Source organism: Balaenoptera ricei, chromosome 10, assembly GCF_028023285.1.
Source record: "Balaenoptera ricei isolate mBalRic1 chromosome 10, mBalRic1.hap2, whole genome shotgun sequence".
Lineage (NCBI taxonomy): Eukaryota > Metazoa > Chordata > Mammalia > Artiodactyla > Balaenopteridae > Balaenoptera > Balaenoptera ricei.
In genome coordinates, this window is record NC_082648.1 from 8,991,848 (window position 1) to 9,009,394 (window position 17,547).

The window sequence follows — 17,547 nt, forward strand, 5'->3', positions numbered from 1 at the left end:
TGAGTTCTAAGGGTACCGGGAGTAACTGGATTGCAAAGCATATGGTTTCTGCTGTCCAGAATGGGGTTCCTTGGGGGCGATTGGATAACTGAAGTTTGTAGAATATGAAATCTAGGGGATCTGGGGACATTTTCAGAAGACACGCATCTCAATTTGATCACCAAAATGCCTGCAGATAATTCTGACAATTTACATGCTGTACAGGTTCTTTGTTTCTGTTTTGTCTAGTGATGTAATTGGTGTTATTTTAATCTTTCATTTTATATTGATCTAATCTTTTAATGTTTGCTCTGGCAAATATATGGAAGAAATCCAAGGCACTGAGGTTTATTAATTTGCCTAAGTTAAGGCACATAATAGATTTGTGAGATCTATGAGAGTCATTCCTTACAATGTCAACTTCAGTATGATGAAGTTTTCCCCATTTGTATAATTTGAAACTCATTAACTTAAATATTTAGTGAACATTCACCTTTTGCATAGAAATGCTCTGTAATGGCCTGAAAAATGTGTGAATCATGTGCATAGTAACTTGTATGAATTCAGAGAACAAGGAAATCTCTGATGTAAGTTGTAGCTGACTCTCCTGGCAAATATTTTAATTTGTTTTATATTTTACCCAACAGTGGGGAAGAATGAATTCTACAAAGAAGAATTGCCCGTAAATATCTATTAGTATGTTTCTTTTATGTTTTTTTAAGGAAAGGATCTTTGAATTCAAAACTAATTCTCGGCTAATAGGACATTCATAGGTCCTTTCCAGATTTAAAAAAGAAAAAGAAGAAGAAGAAGAAAAAAAAAGAAAAAGAAAACCGTGTTTACTAGAAGTTAGTGGCCACACTTTGCATATAGCTCAGTACTGTGCTGTGTTGCTCAAGACTTCAATGTATTTCTCTGCCAAGCTGTGATTCTGATTTTGCTTTACTGACTTAATTAAGAAAGAGATGCTTCCATTTCTATAGCGCTAAAGTGAACATGAGTTTACAGTTAAGATGATGAGTTAAGCCTAATCTTACTTCTAGTCTCTAGTTGGCCCTAGACATGGTGGACTTCAGACACCTTGAATTTTGAAGGGTAGGTTGATCATAATGCTGGTGAAAAGTTTAAATTAGTTATCAATTAAAAACATTTTTAAAATAAATTGTATTTATTTTGAATACAACAAATAATACATGAATTCATTCTCAGTATAAAAATGTTTTTCAAAACTATTGATAAAGTAAAAATCTTTCCTGATTTACCCAGAAGTAACCACTGTAATCTATTTGATTCATCATCTGAACGGGTCTTTTCTTGTATGTGCATTCATGTATAAGAACATTTATAAGTATAGTGTAATTTCATGTACTTTAAACATACAGTGTGTATGGTAGTGTATCTACTGTTTTGCAAATATTTCAGTTTCAGTTTCTCGCTTAACGATGTGTCTTGGAGATAATCCCATGTCAGTTTACACAGAACTGCCTCATTTGTTTAAACTGCTGCTTAGGATTTCATTCTATGGACATATTATAATTAATTCCAACATTCCTCTACCAGGGGCCATTTACATTGCTAGGACATTTTTGCTACCTCAAATAATTTTCATGAATATCCTAGTATATACCTGCTTAATATTATTTAGGTATAGAGAATAAGGCCAAAAAACCAGGAGATGACTACCATTGAAAAGATAATTTGTTGTACTCACAGATCGCAAGAGAAGGTGGCTGTCTTGCCATGGGTGGCCACACAGGAAAGCCCCGGGGTTGGTCAGGAGGCAGAGAGAGATGGGAAACTGTGGGCAAGAACCTTTATTATGGTTTCAGCAGCAAGGAACGGGAGGGAGTTGCAGGGTAAGCAGGTTTAGGATAGGCTACTTTGAGTAACTTAGCAGGCTCTGGGGCACAAGGGCTGTCCCTAATTGTCTGGTACCTGGCCTTGGGGTGATTAGAGCAGGTGGCTAGTGACCCTGAGTGTAAGGCCTGATAAAGTAGGTGGTTGGAGGTATAGGCTCCAGATGGGTTTGCATTTAAAAACCATGCTCAACAGACAAGTTGTTTACTCTCTCTAGGAATTTGCTTACCCTTGGAGGAGGGGGGAGGTGGTTAGTCCTAATGTCAGCAAGTCCCCAGATGTCAGAGGATCAGAACACAGAAAATAAGACACCTTCTATTTAAATACCCTCCATTTTAACTCCCTGTGCAAGCTTCTAAAGGATTGCACAAGAGAAAACAGATTAAAGATATTCTATGTTAATCACGTTAAACAAATTGTAGTAATGATTTTGAAATTTTATATATAAGATTAAGTTACCAAGGCGGTTGAATAATCTCCATATTTGAAAGTAGGATTGAACGTAAAGAGTGAATAAGGGACTTCCCTGATGGCATGGTGGTTAAGAATCCGCCTGCCAATGCAGGGGACATGAGTTCAAGCCCTGGTCCGGGAAGACCCCACATGCCACAGAGCAACTAAGCCTGTGCGCCACAACCACTGAGCCTGCGCTCTAGAGCCTGCGAGCCACAACTACTGAGCCCACGTGCCACAACTACTGAAGCCCGCGTGCCTAGAGCCAGTGCTCCACAACCAAGAGAAGCCACCGCAAAGAAGAGTAGCCCCCATTCACTGCAACTAGAGAAAGCCCATGCGCAGCAACGAAGATCCAACGGAGCCATAAATAAATAAATAAATAAATAAATAAATAAATAAATAAATAAATAAATTTACTAAGAGTGAATAAAACAGGACGTTCCTCCCAATGCAAGGGGATGAAATCGGATCTCACAAATTGCTGGAGATTAGCGTGCTCTGTTTGCTCTGTGACTCTTAATGTTCTTATCAATAAAACGGGAAAGAGGGTCATAGAGAAACCAAGTCCATATAGGCAATGGAGCAGATTCATTTTGGCCAACAAACAAAAAGTGATATTTCTAGATGTATGACGTTCAAAGCATGGATGGCTGGAGATATTAAATCACTGACCAAATCCTTCGGAATGATTTTAGAATATATACTATTTCCTTTTTCTCTGTGGTGCTGGTGGTGGTATCGGATGTCAGGGAGGGGCTTACAGATAGGCTACAATCATTTGCACAGCTGTTCTATGGTAGATAAATGTTTAACTAATTCCCCTATTTTTAGTCCTCTTTTTCATACCTTCCCTTCATATCTGTTAACTTTTGCCCAGTGGTTTTAAGAAGATCGTGACTCCCACTTCCTCTGAGATACCGCCCCATGCAGCTAGCCCTCTGACTGTTTCAGGGGTTAGCACGCTGCTAACCACTTACTATCTCTTGGACGTTAAAAAAAAATCTCATTAACTAACAGCCCCCTTCCTTTCTCTTGTTATGGCTTTATTCACTTTTGTATGTCATTGTGATGGGGTCTCAGAGAGGAGGGGGCAGATATCTTTGTTCTATTTGCTTCCTTGAATGAGACTTTCCCACTCTAAAAAATTATTTAGACTGCAAGATTTAGCCATGGTTCATGGAAAACGGAGAATTCAAAACACAATTTAAAAAATTCTGTAATGGTTGGTTCAAAGTGCAAGAAATCTAAAACATATTTTTAATTTTAGTTAAATCTCCACTTTTAAACAGCATACACTGAGCAATAACCCATATTCTCATGTGACCTGCTTAGAGAATAGTATGCCCCAGTGCCTTCAGTCCTGAATTTACAGCTTCTCTGTTTCGGGATTGGCCTGTTTTTCAATACTTTGTACTACTAGAAAGACACATATTGGCAAAGAGCATTCTGCTCCTCCAAGCCTGTTTCTCCAGGCAAATGCATTTTTTCCCTTTTAGCAAAGCTCTGGATTAATAAAATATTACCATACTTTTGAGGTTGTGTTAGTGAATCCACAGTCTCATATAATTAGCAAGCTGATGAATCATTCTTAAATGCAATGCAATATAATACCATCTCATATTGGCAACATTTTTTTTGGTTTATTATTTCCAGGGGAATGGCAGTGTTGTGCACATGCTACTCTCTCCCTTCTTTCTCTTTCCCTTTCTCTCCCTCTCTCTCTCCTCTTCTCTCTTTAAAAATGATCAGAGCTGGGGCTTCCTTGGTGGCGCAGTGGTTGAGAATCTGCCTGCGAATGCAGGGGACACGGGTTCGAGCCCTGGTCTGGGAAGATCCCACATGCCGCGGAGCAACTGGGCCCGTGAGCCACAACTGCTGAGCCTGCACGTCTGGAGCCTGTGCTCCGCAACAAGAGAGGCTGCGATAGTGAGAGGCCCGCGCACCGCGATGAAGAGTGGCCCCCGCTTGCCGCAACTAGAGAAAGCCCTCACACAGAAACGAAGACCCAACACAGGCAAAAATAAATAAATAAATTAAAAAAAAAAAAAGATCAGAGCTGACCAATCTGGAAAGCTGTAATCACTATGAAATTTCTGATCAGAAAAGTGTATATGAATAGGTGAACCTTTTAGTAGAAAAATTTGCGAATGATGGATTTTTTTTTTTTTTTTTGAAAATCCTAATTCCTGGTGAGTTGGTGATTCAACATAAAACTTCCCTTCAAGATCCAAATATATTTTGTTTTTTATTTGTTGCTAGCACCCGTTGTCTTTGACTCCTAGATCACTACATTTACCACTTAGCTATTATGGGATGAGATTTAACTGTGGTTGTCTTACGATGATTTATGACCTGACTATAATAGCATCAGCAAATTGCTGTTGCATTAAAACATTTTAAAATCAAGTTCATAAAATAGAAAGAAGTTAGTGAGAACTCAAAAGTGGAAAGCAAATGTGAGGGACTGTCCCCTTACTTGCATGTTCAGTGTTCCAAGAACAATGACTAAATATTAGTAGTTCCTCTGAGAAATTTATAAGCAAATAAGGATATAACACAAATAAAAATATGAAGCAGATGAAAATAAGGGTTGGGCAAAGTCTTACATACAGTCCAATGTAGTAGTTAAAAACATGGATTCCATCTGGGTCAAACAGTCCTCAAGTCAAATCTGAGCTCCAAAATTTATGAGACAAATATAATATATGCCTCGATTTATTTACTTATAATACTGAAATGATAATAGCACCTACTTCCCAAGATTGTTAGGATTAGATTAAATAAGAAAATGGCTAAAAGAACTTATACAATGCTTTGGGCATAGAACCCAAGTTTACTAAGACTTAAATATCATTTGATACTGATTACTGGTCTCAAGGATGGGCATGAGACACTGAAACCAAGGTCATGACTATTATTTCTAAAGAGCAGGCAGTGAAAGTAAATTACATCTGGAAGGAAGATCTGAAATTAAGAAATAAAGTGAAGGTCAATTATCAGGTAGAAACAGGTAAATGTCATAGTCAGTCTGATAAGACCAAGTAGAGTGAAGAGTTGAAGTGAGTTAATTGCTGGATGACAGAAAGGAAGGTGCTAAGTGTTGACTGGACCTAGACTTGAGGTTATGGTTAAAAGCCAAGATCAGCACCTGGCAGAAGCAAATGAAGAAGCAGGAAGTTGAGGCTTGAAGTAGGTTGTGGGGCGAGCCTCACTCGTGCTGTCAGACTACAGCTTGCTGGCAAGGGTCTTCATTTTCATTAGTATTTTTTAAATATAAAAAAACCACATCATTATAAGAAGTTTAAACAATACAAAAGGATAAAAAGAAAAAAGGTGGCTTTACTCATCACCACATTTCATTTCAGAAAAAAATCACTGGTAAAATTTTGATTATATTTTCGGATATTTTCTGAACATGGCTCTCTGTCTAGATAGATAGATTATATACAGTATGGGACATTATATAAAGACATATATTATATAATAAATTATATATAAAATGTATATATAAATATATAAAATGTTATAGATTATATAATAGATATATATAATATTTTATATATAAAATAGCTATATATATATATAGAGAGAGAGAGAGAGAGAAGATTCCTTTTCTTTTATGTAGAAATGGGATCATACTAACCTTTGTTTTTCACTTAACAATATTGTTTGAATATCTTTTCACATGCATTTCATATGCACGCCATTCATATGTATCTACTGAGTTGTTTTAAATGACTGAATTATATTCCATTGTATTGGTGGTGCATAATTATTTGACCAGTTAGATCGATATTTATATTGTTTCCAGTGTTTTGCTGTTACAAACAGTGCTGCAATAATTTCTCTTATTTATTTATTTATTTATCTACTCATGCAGTAACACATACAGGATAAATTCTAAGAATAAGATTTCTGAATAAAACACCAGGTGCCCTTTGATAAATCAAACAACTTACCCTCTAAATATTGTATAAATTTGAATTCCCCAAAGGTATAATAGAATAGCTTATAGTTTTCTATATCCTTATCAACATAGTATACATAAACAAATGATATCTAGATTAATAACTTTAAATATTTTTTGTTAAAGTATAACATGCCTGTGGAAAAATGCACAAATTGTAAGTATGCATATTGATAAATATTTACTAAGAGAACACACCCATAAATTAAAATCCACTCAATAAACAGTATATTAATAATATATTACAGTACCCCAAAGGAATCCTTGTGTCCTTCTTAGACATCCTCCTTTGCTCCTACAGACATGTCTTTCCATGATGCTTCATTTTACCATTTTGAGCTTTATATAAAATGTAATAAAACAGTATATACTCTTTGATTTCTTTCCATGAACATTTTGTATGAGGAGCATAGTGGAGTGTTCATTGCTGTATAATATTCCATTCTGAAAAACATTTATTTGCCTGTTTTCCTTTTGACAGACACATGGGTTACTTATAGTTTGGACTATATCAAATAAGACTGATAATTGTTGCACCTGCCCCATAGTGCACATATTACTGTTGTGTAAGACTAAGATTGCTAGGTCACACAGTGTGTGTATGTTCAGTATTTGTATACTGCCAAACAATTTTCCAAGGTTCTTGTATCAATTTATAATCACCAAACTTTTAACCGCTAATCTGATGTTTGGAAAAAGGTATCTCTTAGCTTTAATGTACAATTCTTTAATTTTATGTATGGTTGATTATAGTTTCTTATATTATTAGGCCAGTCTGAATTTTATTTCTTTGTGAGTAACTATACCCATCTCTTTGGGTTACCTGCATACTTTTATGAAATAAGATGATTATATTTGTGGTTATAAAATTTTAGTGACATGTAAGTAATTTGGACTTTTATTTTTATTGATTTGCTCTTTGAATCTACTTGGCCTTTTTCAACTAAGAAAAACATTTTTTTTCTCCTAATTTAGCTTTGATTACTGCTTCTATGCCAAAATATCTATATGTGGATTGCATGTTGTCTGTCTTGTTCTTTAACGGCATCACAGTAAGAATAAGGCCAGAGAGGCTGAGTAATTTTCCCAAAGTTACATGGTTAGGAAGTGACAGAATCAGGATTTTTTTTAAATAGGAGAGGTAAGTTGCAAAAACAGATTTCTTTTCCCCCCTACACTCCTCAAGCTCCACTCCCCACCAAATATGGAAGCCAGTGCTATAGTTAATTCCCTAAATGGAGATTTCCCCCCATCCCCATTTGGGTTTCTGTTCATAGACCATGGATTCTTAAAAATCAAAACACACTGACACTTAACACAGTGAAAACCAGTTTTTCTCTGCCTGCCTTCTTTCCCTTATGTACAAATGAGTTTCAATAGTAAAATGGATTGAATTATATTAGAAGCAGGGTGTTTTTTTTAAATTGAGGTATAGTTGATGTACTATATATAGGTATGTGTATATATATATATATATTTTTTTTTTTTTGCTATTCCATGCAGCTTATGGGATCTTAGTTCCCTGACCAGGGATCGAACCCAGGTCCATGGCAGTGAAAGCCCATGTCTTAACCACTGGACCACCAGGGAAGTCCCAGATGTACAATATTATATAGGCCAATTATATAGCCAATATTTTTTAATAACTATAAATGGAGTATAACATTTAGAAATTAGGAATCACTATGTTGTACACCTGAATCAGGATTTGAATGCAAGCAATCTGGCTTTGAATTCCTGACTTTATCAACCTTCTACTCTAAACTTAGACATTTTCATTTATAGTCCACAACATGTGCTATTAGAGTGTCTGATGAATCCATTTTGTTCCTTACTGCCTCCACTGTGGATTTTAATTTTACTGTTGTATTTTTACTTTCCATAAAAGCCTTTTTAATTTCCACTTCATCTCATTCTGTTTTCTCCTAGGGACTGTGCTCCTCATTCTCAATAGCTCCTGTTCATTTCTCACCTTAATTGATTTAGTATTTTCTTCTTCTTCTGTTGATGTCACTGAGACCTTTCTAGTGACTTTTTGTCTTTTTTTTCCCCTAGGCTCCTTGATTTCTCCTATATCTTAACTCTTGGCTTTCCCCAGGGATTCTTCAGCTGTCTTCTTCCTTCCTTTCTTCTCTGATATACACTTTGCATTCTATCTCATTAATTGCCGTGCCTTTAAGTACCTACATATATGTGACTCCCAAATACATAATTTCACCCCAGGTCTAATCCTGAACTATGTAGCAGTATATTGATTCCAGTAATGTTTGTTGAGTACCTGTTTTCCAGGTACATGTGAGACACTAGCCATTTCCACCTGGATCTTACACAAGTACCTTAAACCTTAATCTCACCACATCTTCCTCCAAATCTGCATTTTTTAAAAAAATTCCTGAACCACCTATCCTGGTGAATCCTAATGTCACTAGTTGCATAAGCCAAAAAAGAAAAAGTGAAATTAACTTCAGAAAACTCTATTTACTTTACCTTAAATTCTATCATCTTTATTCTATTTCTGTTGTGTCAGAACTTGATGTGTCAGTTAGGATTGCATTCATTCTGCTGTATTTCTAACTACAAGCAATTTACCCAATTAGTTTTTTTCAAATAACAAGATATTCAAAGGCCAGGACTGGTGCAGAGTTTAGTTATGCTGTCGGGGATTAGGGGTCTTTCTATCACTCTACCAAACTAAACATGTTGAAATCCATTCTTATGTTGTGGCCCCATATTGCAAGATGACAAAATTTAAGGCATTGTGTCTGCATTTCAGGCAGTAGGAAGGGGAAAGGCAAATAGTACTCTGGGTCGGTCTTTTCCAAAAGAAAATTCAACTAACCTCAAAGAAAATTCAACTAACCTCAAATTTTCTGGAATTATGTGATATGGTCCCACCCAGAAGCAAGGAAGTCTAAAAACAAAATATTTTTAGCTGGACACATTGCCGCCCTAATCAGTACTGTGGTTATGCAAGCTAACTGGCAAAACATGGATAATGAGTAAGCAATTAGCAGTATCTTCCCCACCTGATAGGTAATAGCTTCATTTAAAGATGAAGTTTCAATGAAGCAGACAAAATGATAAAAGGATATAAAAAGAATCAGGAGATTTATTTTCACAGTAGAAAAAGAAAAACAAAAAGACTTTAAGGGGGAATAAATAATTAATAATATAAAAATAAATGTATTTTAATATAACCTTTTTATAAAATATATATTTATAAAGTTTTATATTTATAAATATATTTAAAATTAAATATAAATATATTAAGAGTAATATTAAAAGTTTGAAAGGTTAAGGATAAAAAGACTAAAGGAAATATTACTGTTTGATAATCAGGGATAAAGTGGGACCTCTCTAGGGGGTAATTTCAGGACAGTTTTAAAGTGAGTGACAGTTGTAATTAGAACAATGGGTAACAGCACAATAGGTTAGAAAAGTTCAAGGAAGGTTCTTTTTTTAAGCTAAGGGAGGCTTGAGAATATTTTGGCTTTAAGTCGAGGAGTTAGTGAAGACTGAAGATGCAAGGAAAGGGAAACAAAATTGTAAAAACAAAATACTAGAGGCAGCAGGAGAGAATGAGATCAAAAGCACAACTGGACAGTGTAGCTTAGAATAGGAAAGGATATACTTTTTTTTTCAGATGAGAAATTGGGAAAAGATAATTACAAAATATTTACTAACTTTAAAATTTAACAGTTTAGGGACTTCCCTGCTGGCGCAATGGTTAAGAATCCGCCTGCCAATGCAGGGGACATGGGTTCGAGCCCTGGTCTGGGAAGATCCCACATACCGTGGAGCAACTGAGCCCATGCGCCACAACTACTGAGCCTGTGCTCTGGAGCCAGCAAGCCACAACTACTGAGCCCGCATGCCTAGAGCCTGTGCTCCGCAAAAAGAGAAGCCACCGCAATGAGAAGCCTGTGGACCGCAATGAAGAGTAGCCCCTGCTCGCCGCAAGCAGAGAAAGTCCGTGTGTAGCAACAAAGATCCAACACAGCCAAAAATAAATAGATAAATAAATAAATTTATTTTTTAAAAAATTTAACAGTTTAATTCAACAAATATTTATTGAGTACTTTCCAGATACCATGTCTTTGTGGAATGCTGGAGATTATAAGATGAATGAGACAAATTTTCTACTCTGAAGGACATTTACAGTCTAATATATATATAACACATGTAGACTGTTATGATAACTATTATAAGATATGTAACAGCTATATCAACAATTTACAAAATTCTTGATTAAATTCTCCCTGATTTGGGGGTTAGGGTCAGGGAGGATTTTATCTTAGCGTGATCAGAAAAGTTGTGTAACTTCTTGAATTTTCATCCAAAGGAAAACAAACCTTTCTTCTATTGAAAACATGTTAAAGAGATAGTTGAATATGAATAATTCTACCCCAATGAGTCTCTACATTTTTTTTTAATGTTTATTTTTATTTATTTATTTTTCTTATTAGTCATCCATTTTATACACATCAGTGTATACATGTCAATCCCAATCACCCAATTCATCACACCACCACCCCCACTCTACATTTTTTTTTAACATACTAGTTATAGATCCCTTGATGTCTAAACACATCCAGTGATAAGAAACTAATTTTCCCCTAAAGAACTCAATCTATTGTCTCAGTAATCCCAAGAAACTTATTTTTATGTTATTCTAAGATAATTAAAATTTATCTGAGGAAATTTAAAATTAAATTTAAAATTATCTAAGATAATTTAAATAATTGTAAGAAATCATTTTACATTATTTTATATTAATTTCAAAATATCCTCCTTTTTAGAGCAATAGCTCTTTTTGTACCTTCCAGAACTATACATGCAAGATTGCTCTTTGTTCTATATAACTAAGTAAAATTATCATACTCAGTCATACTATTTTCTTTCCAAGCTGACCCCCCTTAATTCATTCAATGATTGCTTACACGACATTGTTTTCTAACCCACTCATTATTCTGATAATTTTTAGTTTGAAGATTTCACAGTCCATTAACATTATGAACTCAAGTGTATTCTGAATAACTACAGTCTTCTGAGTGTGAAGTTGGTTTTAGTCTCTTACTGGCAACTGCTTTCATTTTTTAAGCCGTGTAAGATAACTTATATTAGTCTTTCTTGACTCCCCCCATTGTTCTTTCATCTTGTAATTATATTTCTGTTATTTAACCTTTCATTTCATAATAACTCGGCTGGCTCACTCTACAGGAAAGGGGCCTGGAGTAATTGACATTTGGACAGCTTGAACAATGTTAGATAGGGTAAGAAAACAGGGAACCATAGTTCTGAACAAAATACTACAAAATAGAAGACAACAGTTAATACTTACAACTAAGAGTTGAGGAGGATGAACAATTATTTTAAAGAATCTGACCAATTTATGGTTTTCCATTGAAGAGCTTGACCAGCCCTTAAACCCAACAGGCTAGCTGAGGCCCAAATGGCAAGTCAGAAATGGGTGAAAGTGTCCAAACCATGGGCTTCAAAGGTGATATTGTTCTTTTTGGTCTTATAAAGCAGTGTGCCTGGGGCTCCTGCAGCATCAGGAGAGAGAGACACCATGGCTTCTACCAAGATGCTGCTGTTCTTGCTCCTGACAACCTTGCTGGCCCTGAGCTCAGCTCAAGGCACCGATGAAAGTAAGAAGGGGAAATGGGGATCATACAAGGGATGATGGGGTTAAGATTCATGAAGAAGAGTAGGGCTGGACTGACCCTTTTCGGAAACTAAGTATTTTACTTCCTAAGAGTAAGTTAATAAAAGAGGAGGCAACATTAGTTTCTATTTTCCACCAATTGCAAATATCTCTCTGAAAACCTGGGCTTAAGTCCTAAGCCAGCATCTTCATGGTATGAATTTTGCTGTTTTTAAATATATGGACTTTAAATTATTCACTCTGTTTATATAAAAAAGCTCATCTAAATTGAGTGAAAATTCTATAATTCATCTAGATAACTCATTTCTTTAACATCAAACACTTGAACACTCACAAATATTGAGAATTTTGACTGAATTTTCATATATTTCATCAAAATTTTGACATTAAGTAGGCATTATTAATTTCTTCTCTCCATTACATTACTTACTCTTTTAAAATACTTATAGGTCAGGTGACAACTACTTGGCAGACCTGCATTTATACTAAATCTAGGGATTCATAGAAATGGATAATTTCAGGCAATGATGAAGGAATTTATGTATTACAAAAGAAGAAGGTTAATTCTTTATCAATCGGTGGCTCTTTTAAATAGAGAAGATGGATGGCATATCTTAATGGTAACAAATATCCAGATACAAAGTTAAAATCCAGGTAATTGTTTAAACGACTGCAAATATCAGACCTTTTGTAAGACAATTGGAAGTTGGAATGAAATTTTATTTACTTACGAAATGTTTGTCTTTATGTAGAAGCAACCTAAGTCAAAAAAATAGAAATATTAAACAAATACACGAAATTCTAATAGATAACCTGAGCTTAAACCTGTTTACACATAGTGAGACAAAGTTGTTGCTCATAGGTAAGGTTAATTCTAAAATGGTAATATTAGATTTCTCTGAAAGACATGTAAGTTTTAATATGGATCTATAAAAGGGTATTTTATGATAAAACTCTTTGAGCCTCAAACTCTGCACTTTGTGGTAGTTTGGATATTAAATGGGGAATAACAGTAAATCTCTGAGGAAAGATTATTTTTTTAAAAAGTATGCACTGGAATTTTGTCTATGCCTGGTCCTGTAAATATATTAATTATTCACTGCAACACTCTGAATTATGAACCTTCACATTTTATGTTTGAAGCATAACTTTAGAGTTTAAATACTTTGCAGAGCTTACATAATTAGCAGGTGACAAAGCTGTATTATAGACTCAGACCTGTCAGATTTCAAAGCCCATGAATCTTTCTACTTCATTCTGTGACCTCTCTTTTAGCTTTTACTTCATCTAAAATGGCTTGGAATTGTCTTAAATATGTTGAATATTTTCAAGTTTATATCTCCATTCAACACATCAATTCCTTTGCTCCACATCTCTTCTTGTTTCCAAATTGATATCCTTCTTGAGCTCTGTTCCTAATTCACATAGTTCCCAAGTGCAGCACTGCAGTCTAATCAAGTGCCATGCTATGTTTCCCTGAGTATTTCATAAAACATTTGTTTATCAAAATGTGAATGTTTCAAGTAAAAATATAACTTAAAAGACTGTTAAATGTAGGATGCCCCAAAATACCACCAAAACAATCTGTCACTGAGGCAAAGATGAGTTTACTCTTAATCTTTTTTTTTTTCTCTTATTTTTTCCTTTTTAAATCCTAGGTACTGTTTTCGAAGTCTCTCTTGAAGGACCAGGTAAATCTTTGTTCAAGAAAGTATTCCTTTCTTTTTTCTTCAGAACCTTTTTTTGCTTAGTGTTTTGTCTCTTGAAAGCTCTCAAAATTGAGTCTAGAGAAGGGCAAAAAGGAATAACAAACCCATAAGTTTTAGTGATCCTCAGTCTATTGTTAGTTATGAGCCATCTCCTTCCTTTTCACATTGGAATCACTTGTGTCAGAGATCTAGTGTCTGAACATCAGTAGAACTTGTCACCCTATTCATTTGTAAATGCTTTTCTCTAAATCCTTTTACAACCAATAGCTAATGAGTGAATAACACAAATTCCTTTACTTTTGTAGGAGCATTAGCTCATGCACATTTAACTAATTTGAATCATAAATATACTATGTAATTTAAAAAGTACTCTAGTTGTTCAATCAATAAGTTTACCTTTGCATCTTATTTATTTATAGCACTAATGATTCATTCCTTTGTTATGAAGCTTTGATATCTGTTTAAATAATAAGCTGTTTCAGAGTAGGTGAAATTTAAAGCTATTATTAGTTGTACATACATCAGATGAAAAATTTGAAATCAGTTTTAATGACGTGTGTGGGAGTGTGTGTAGGAGGAAGGATTTAAGAAAGGAACAGAGTACATGAGAGAGCTAATAAATTATTAGTTATGCCACTAAAGAAGTGGAAGAATTTAATAAATGAATCAAGCAAAAATTTTGTTGCTTAAAGAAAACCTTTACATGCTTAATGATTTTCCCCAGTTTCTGACTTACCAATGACCCTTCCCTTCAGGTTAGGATGTCCTTTCATACTTCATTCTTATTTTCTTTGCAGAAGCCTCTCAGGAGGAAGAGGAAAGCCTCCAAACGATAAGTGAGTTATTTTGGATTCACTCAACTTATTTAGAATTTTTCTAAATGGATTCTAGGAAGCTCTGGCTCACTGGTCTAATCCAAAATTTCTATGATTTTTTACTTACATTTTAAAAATCACACTTAACCTTTAAAATTTCCTTTCTCAACCATTCCACTATATATATATATATATATAGTTTAATCTTATTAGTTCCACATTGCAGAAGCAGCACAAAAGACAAAAAAAGAAAAAAAAGAAGGAAATGATTTGCTTTAGATTTGAGTTTTCTCAGGCCTAGAAAATACAGTCACTGTTTTCCTTCTGATTTTTTTTTTTTTGGCCTAAGTTACCTGGCCTTGGCTGTCTTTATAAGGGCATGCCTATTTGAGGATTCCCAAAAGAAATGCTTTGATTATCTACATTCTCTACCCTAACATTAATTCAATAAAATGTACTACTTACCAATAACCATGGCAAGGTCCTATTCTTGGCACGAAGGATACAAAGATAAATGAAGCACTGTTCTTGTCCTTAAGGAACTCAGGATCTAATGGAAGATGTAGCTTGGACATAACAATGATCACTATCAGAAAAGTGGCAAAAGAAAGTATCATGGAAGATCAGAACAGGGGAGAAAAGGGAAGGCCTCAATAGGAGATGTCATGTGACCTGGACCTTGGAGAGTGGAAGTGTAGGGGAGAGCAGAGTGAAACGCATGGCTAAATCAATACATATAATATTTTCAATGATCTAGGAACACTTAATCCAATAAGGCTGAAGTGAATGTAGGAAGATAAAGTTGAAAATGTGGGTTAGTTCCAGATTGTGAAGGATGCTGTGGATGGCAAACTGAATTTGTAATTTATTCTATGGGCAACAAAGAGATTTGGAACAGAAGAGTGACTCAGCAATTTTTTGTGTGTGAATCTGACAAGAAGGAGTAAGCAGCTTGAGATCACAGGCTGTATCTTTTAAGCTTGGAATCTTAGTGTCTGACATAAGGTGCAATACAGTATACAAGCGTGCAATAAAATATATGTTAAATTCACAAGAGAATGATTATAAGAGTGATGGCCATGAGATCATGAAGAAATAATTGAAAGTTGATGCAAGAGGTGGTGAAGGCTTGGGCTCAATTATAGGACCAGAAATTTGCAAAAGGAGACAATATAGGCTGGGCTTTACTTTTACTTTCTGTTTGAATACAGACAACAGTCTGCAGAAGGTGACAGAAGAAAGAGGAGAGTGAGTGATACATGATTGCTCTGCTATTGGGAAAGGCAGAGTGGCTGCATAATGTCCCCGCGTTCAATAGATTTGTGTCCAGATATCATGTATTTCTAAAAGCAGATGCAGTGACTCTAATCTGGTGGTTTCTCTCAGACACCATGTGTTATCTGGTAGTTTACAGATGATTTCATGTACACCGCGGCAAGTTCAGGACAGATGGTGGAGTAGAACAGCGGCAGAAACACCAAAAGAGGGGAGATGAAAAACAATGAAAGTAAAAAAGAGGGGAGATGAATGGCCATGTGGCAAACAAGACCTGCTGCCCCTTCTCTTCTAGGTACTGGGCCCTGTTCCAGTCACTACCTAACGCCATTTAAACCAATAATACATTACTTCTAACTAAATTTAGATTACGGTAGTTTCCATACTTGCTTCATTTAGTTTTATGGCTGACCTTGCTCTTTACTTGTTCCTTTCTCAATCTGTGTTTTCTTGCCTAAGCAGGTGATGAATCCATTGAAGAAACCCCAGAAGAATCACAACTCAAGCCTCAAGGAGAACATGAAAGTCAACGTGGCAAGAAAGGCAAAAATGGGAAGAAAGGTCATGGTCAGCAGCATAGGCCTTGCAGCCAGAATGTCCAGGGAGGCCAGGAAAGCTCATATAGCAGAGGTGGCCGAGGTGGCCAAGGTTGCAGAGGTGACCAGAATGGCCAGGGAAACCCTGGTGGCCAAAGAGGCCAGCGTGGAAAAGGTGGCCAGGGTGGTCAGCATGGTGACCAGTGACAAGGAAGACCAACTAAAGATGTCCTCCAGTGATTCTCTAGGTATTAATTGTACTTTTAGCCACTGATCTAGTGTGTTTCTCTTTAAATTCCTAATTCTCTCTTTTGTTTCTGTCCATTTATTGTTTTTAAATCTTGACTTTAATCCCTCTTAAATTCTTTGTCCAGATTTGTCCTTGTCACAAATCTCTTATCTCACACTTATGCATAGAAAAGTCTCCTCCATTCTCATGAAAGCAAGTATTACTTCTACCCTGAGCTTTATTTTCACACCCTTTTCTTATATTAGCATCTTATATTAGCATTGAGCCTTCCCAATTTCCACCTCCCCTCCCGTCTACCTTTCCTCTCTTCCCTTCCCTTCTCTTTCCCCTCCCCTGGCCTCCTCCTGCCTCCTTCTTCTCTTCTCTCTCTTAATGTGATATCTTGTAATGAGACTATTTAACAGTAGAGATGCCAAGCATAATTATTACTTCTAATTTTTGTTTCAGAAATTGATAGGGATCTACTGGTGACCATGGACTTTTCAGTGGTCTTGGTATTTCCTTTCTCCAACTTCAAAGCATCAATAAAGTCATCAGCATTAAAGCACTGGCTCTTGTTTTCCTTCTAGGGTCATGGTTCTCAGTAAAGGGACAAGAAGGACAGACTGGGAGATACAAAAACCTGATTGGAATCCAGATGTTCTGTATTGTGAGGCTTTATAGGTAGCTCAAATTTTAATAATTTTGTTGGACTTAACTACCACAAATATTTCAAAGCAAAACCGTTTCATTCTTGAGACCTGTAAGGGAGTTTTCCAAGTTGAGATTATCAATACACATAGACATTCTCAGCTCAGACAGAGAAAATAATCCTGTAAACTCCCTTGATCTCTGGCAGTCTTTCAACATATGTGTGTCATATTACTATAGTTCTGCTTATTTCTGGGGTTCGAGAAGGCCCCCAGGACCTGTTAGCCTTCAGCATGCCCTGTTGGAGACAGACTTATCTTTCAGCTGTCAGCCAGACAGGCTTCCTCTTGGTTTAGAGACATACAGATATACTTCACGCACTGCATTTAGCTCATACATGTTGCC

General features: G+C 35.8%; 1 protein-coding gene across 6 annotated transcripts in view; it reads left to right on the top strand.

Annotated features, from left to right (window-relative positions):
* Window positions 1–17,048, top strand: part of LOC132372997 (otolin-1-like) — a 71,654-nt gene extending 54,606 nt beyond the window's left edge. For all 6 annotated transcript variants that reach the window (XM_059935306.1, XM_059935307.1, XM_059935308.1 and 3 more), the window contains 5 exons: window positions 11,789–11,910; window positions 13,586–13,618; window positions 14,434–14,472; window positions 16,189–16,510; window positions 16,960–17,048. In XM_059935306.1, coding sequence (XP_059791289.1) covers window positions 11,832–11,910; window positions 13,586–13,618; window positions 14,434–14,472; window positions 16,189–16,469 — 432 coding nt within the window. In that variant the 5' untranslated portion in view covers window positions 11,789–11,831 and the 3' untranslated portion in view covers window positions 16,470–16,510; window positions 16,960–17,048. The remainder of the gene's footprint in view (window positions 1–11,788; window positions 11,911–13,585; window positions 13,619–14,433; window positions 14,473–16,188; window positions 16,511–16,959) is intronic.
* Window positions 17,049–17,547: the final 499 nt, after the last annotated feature.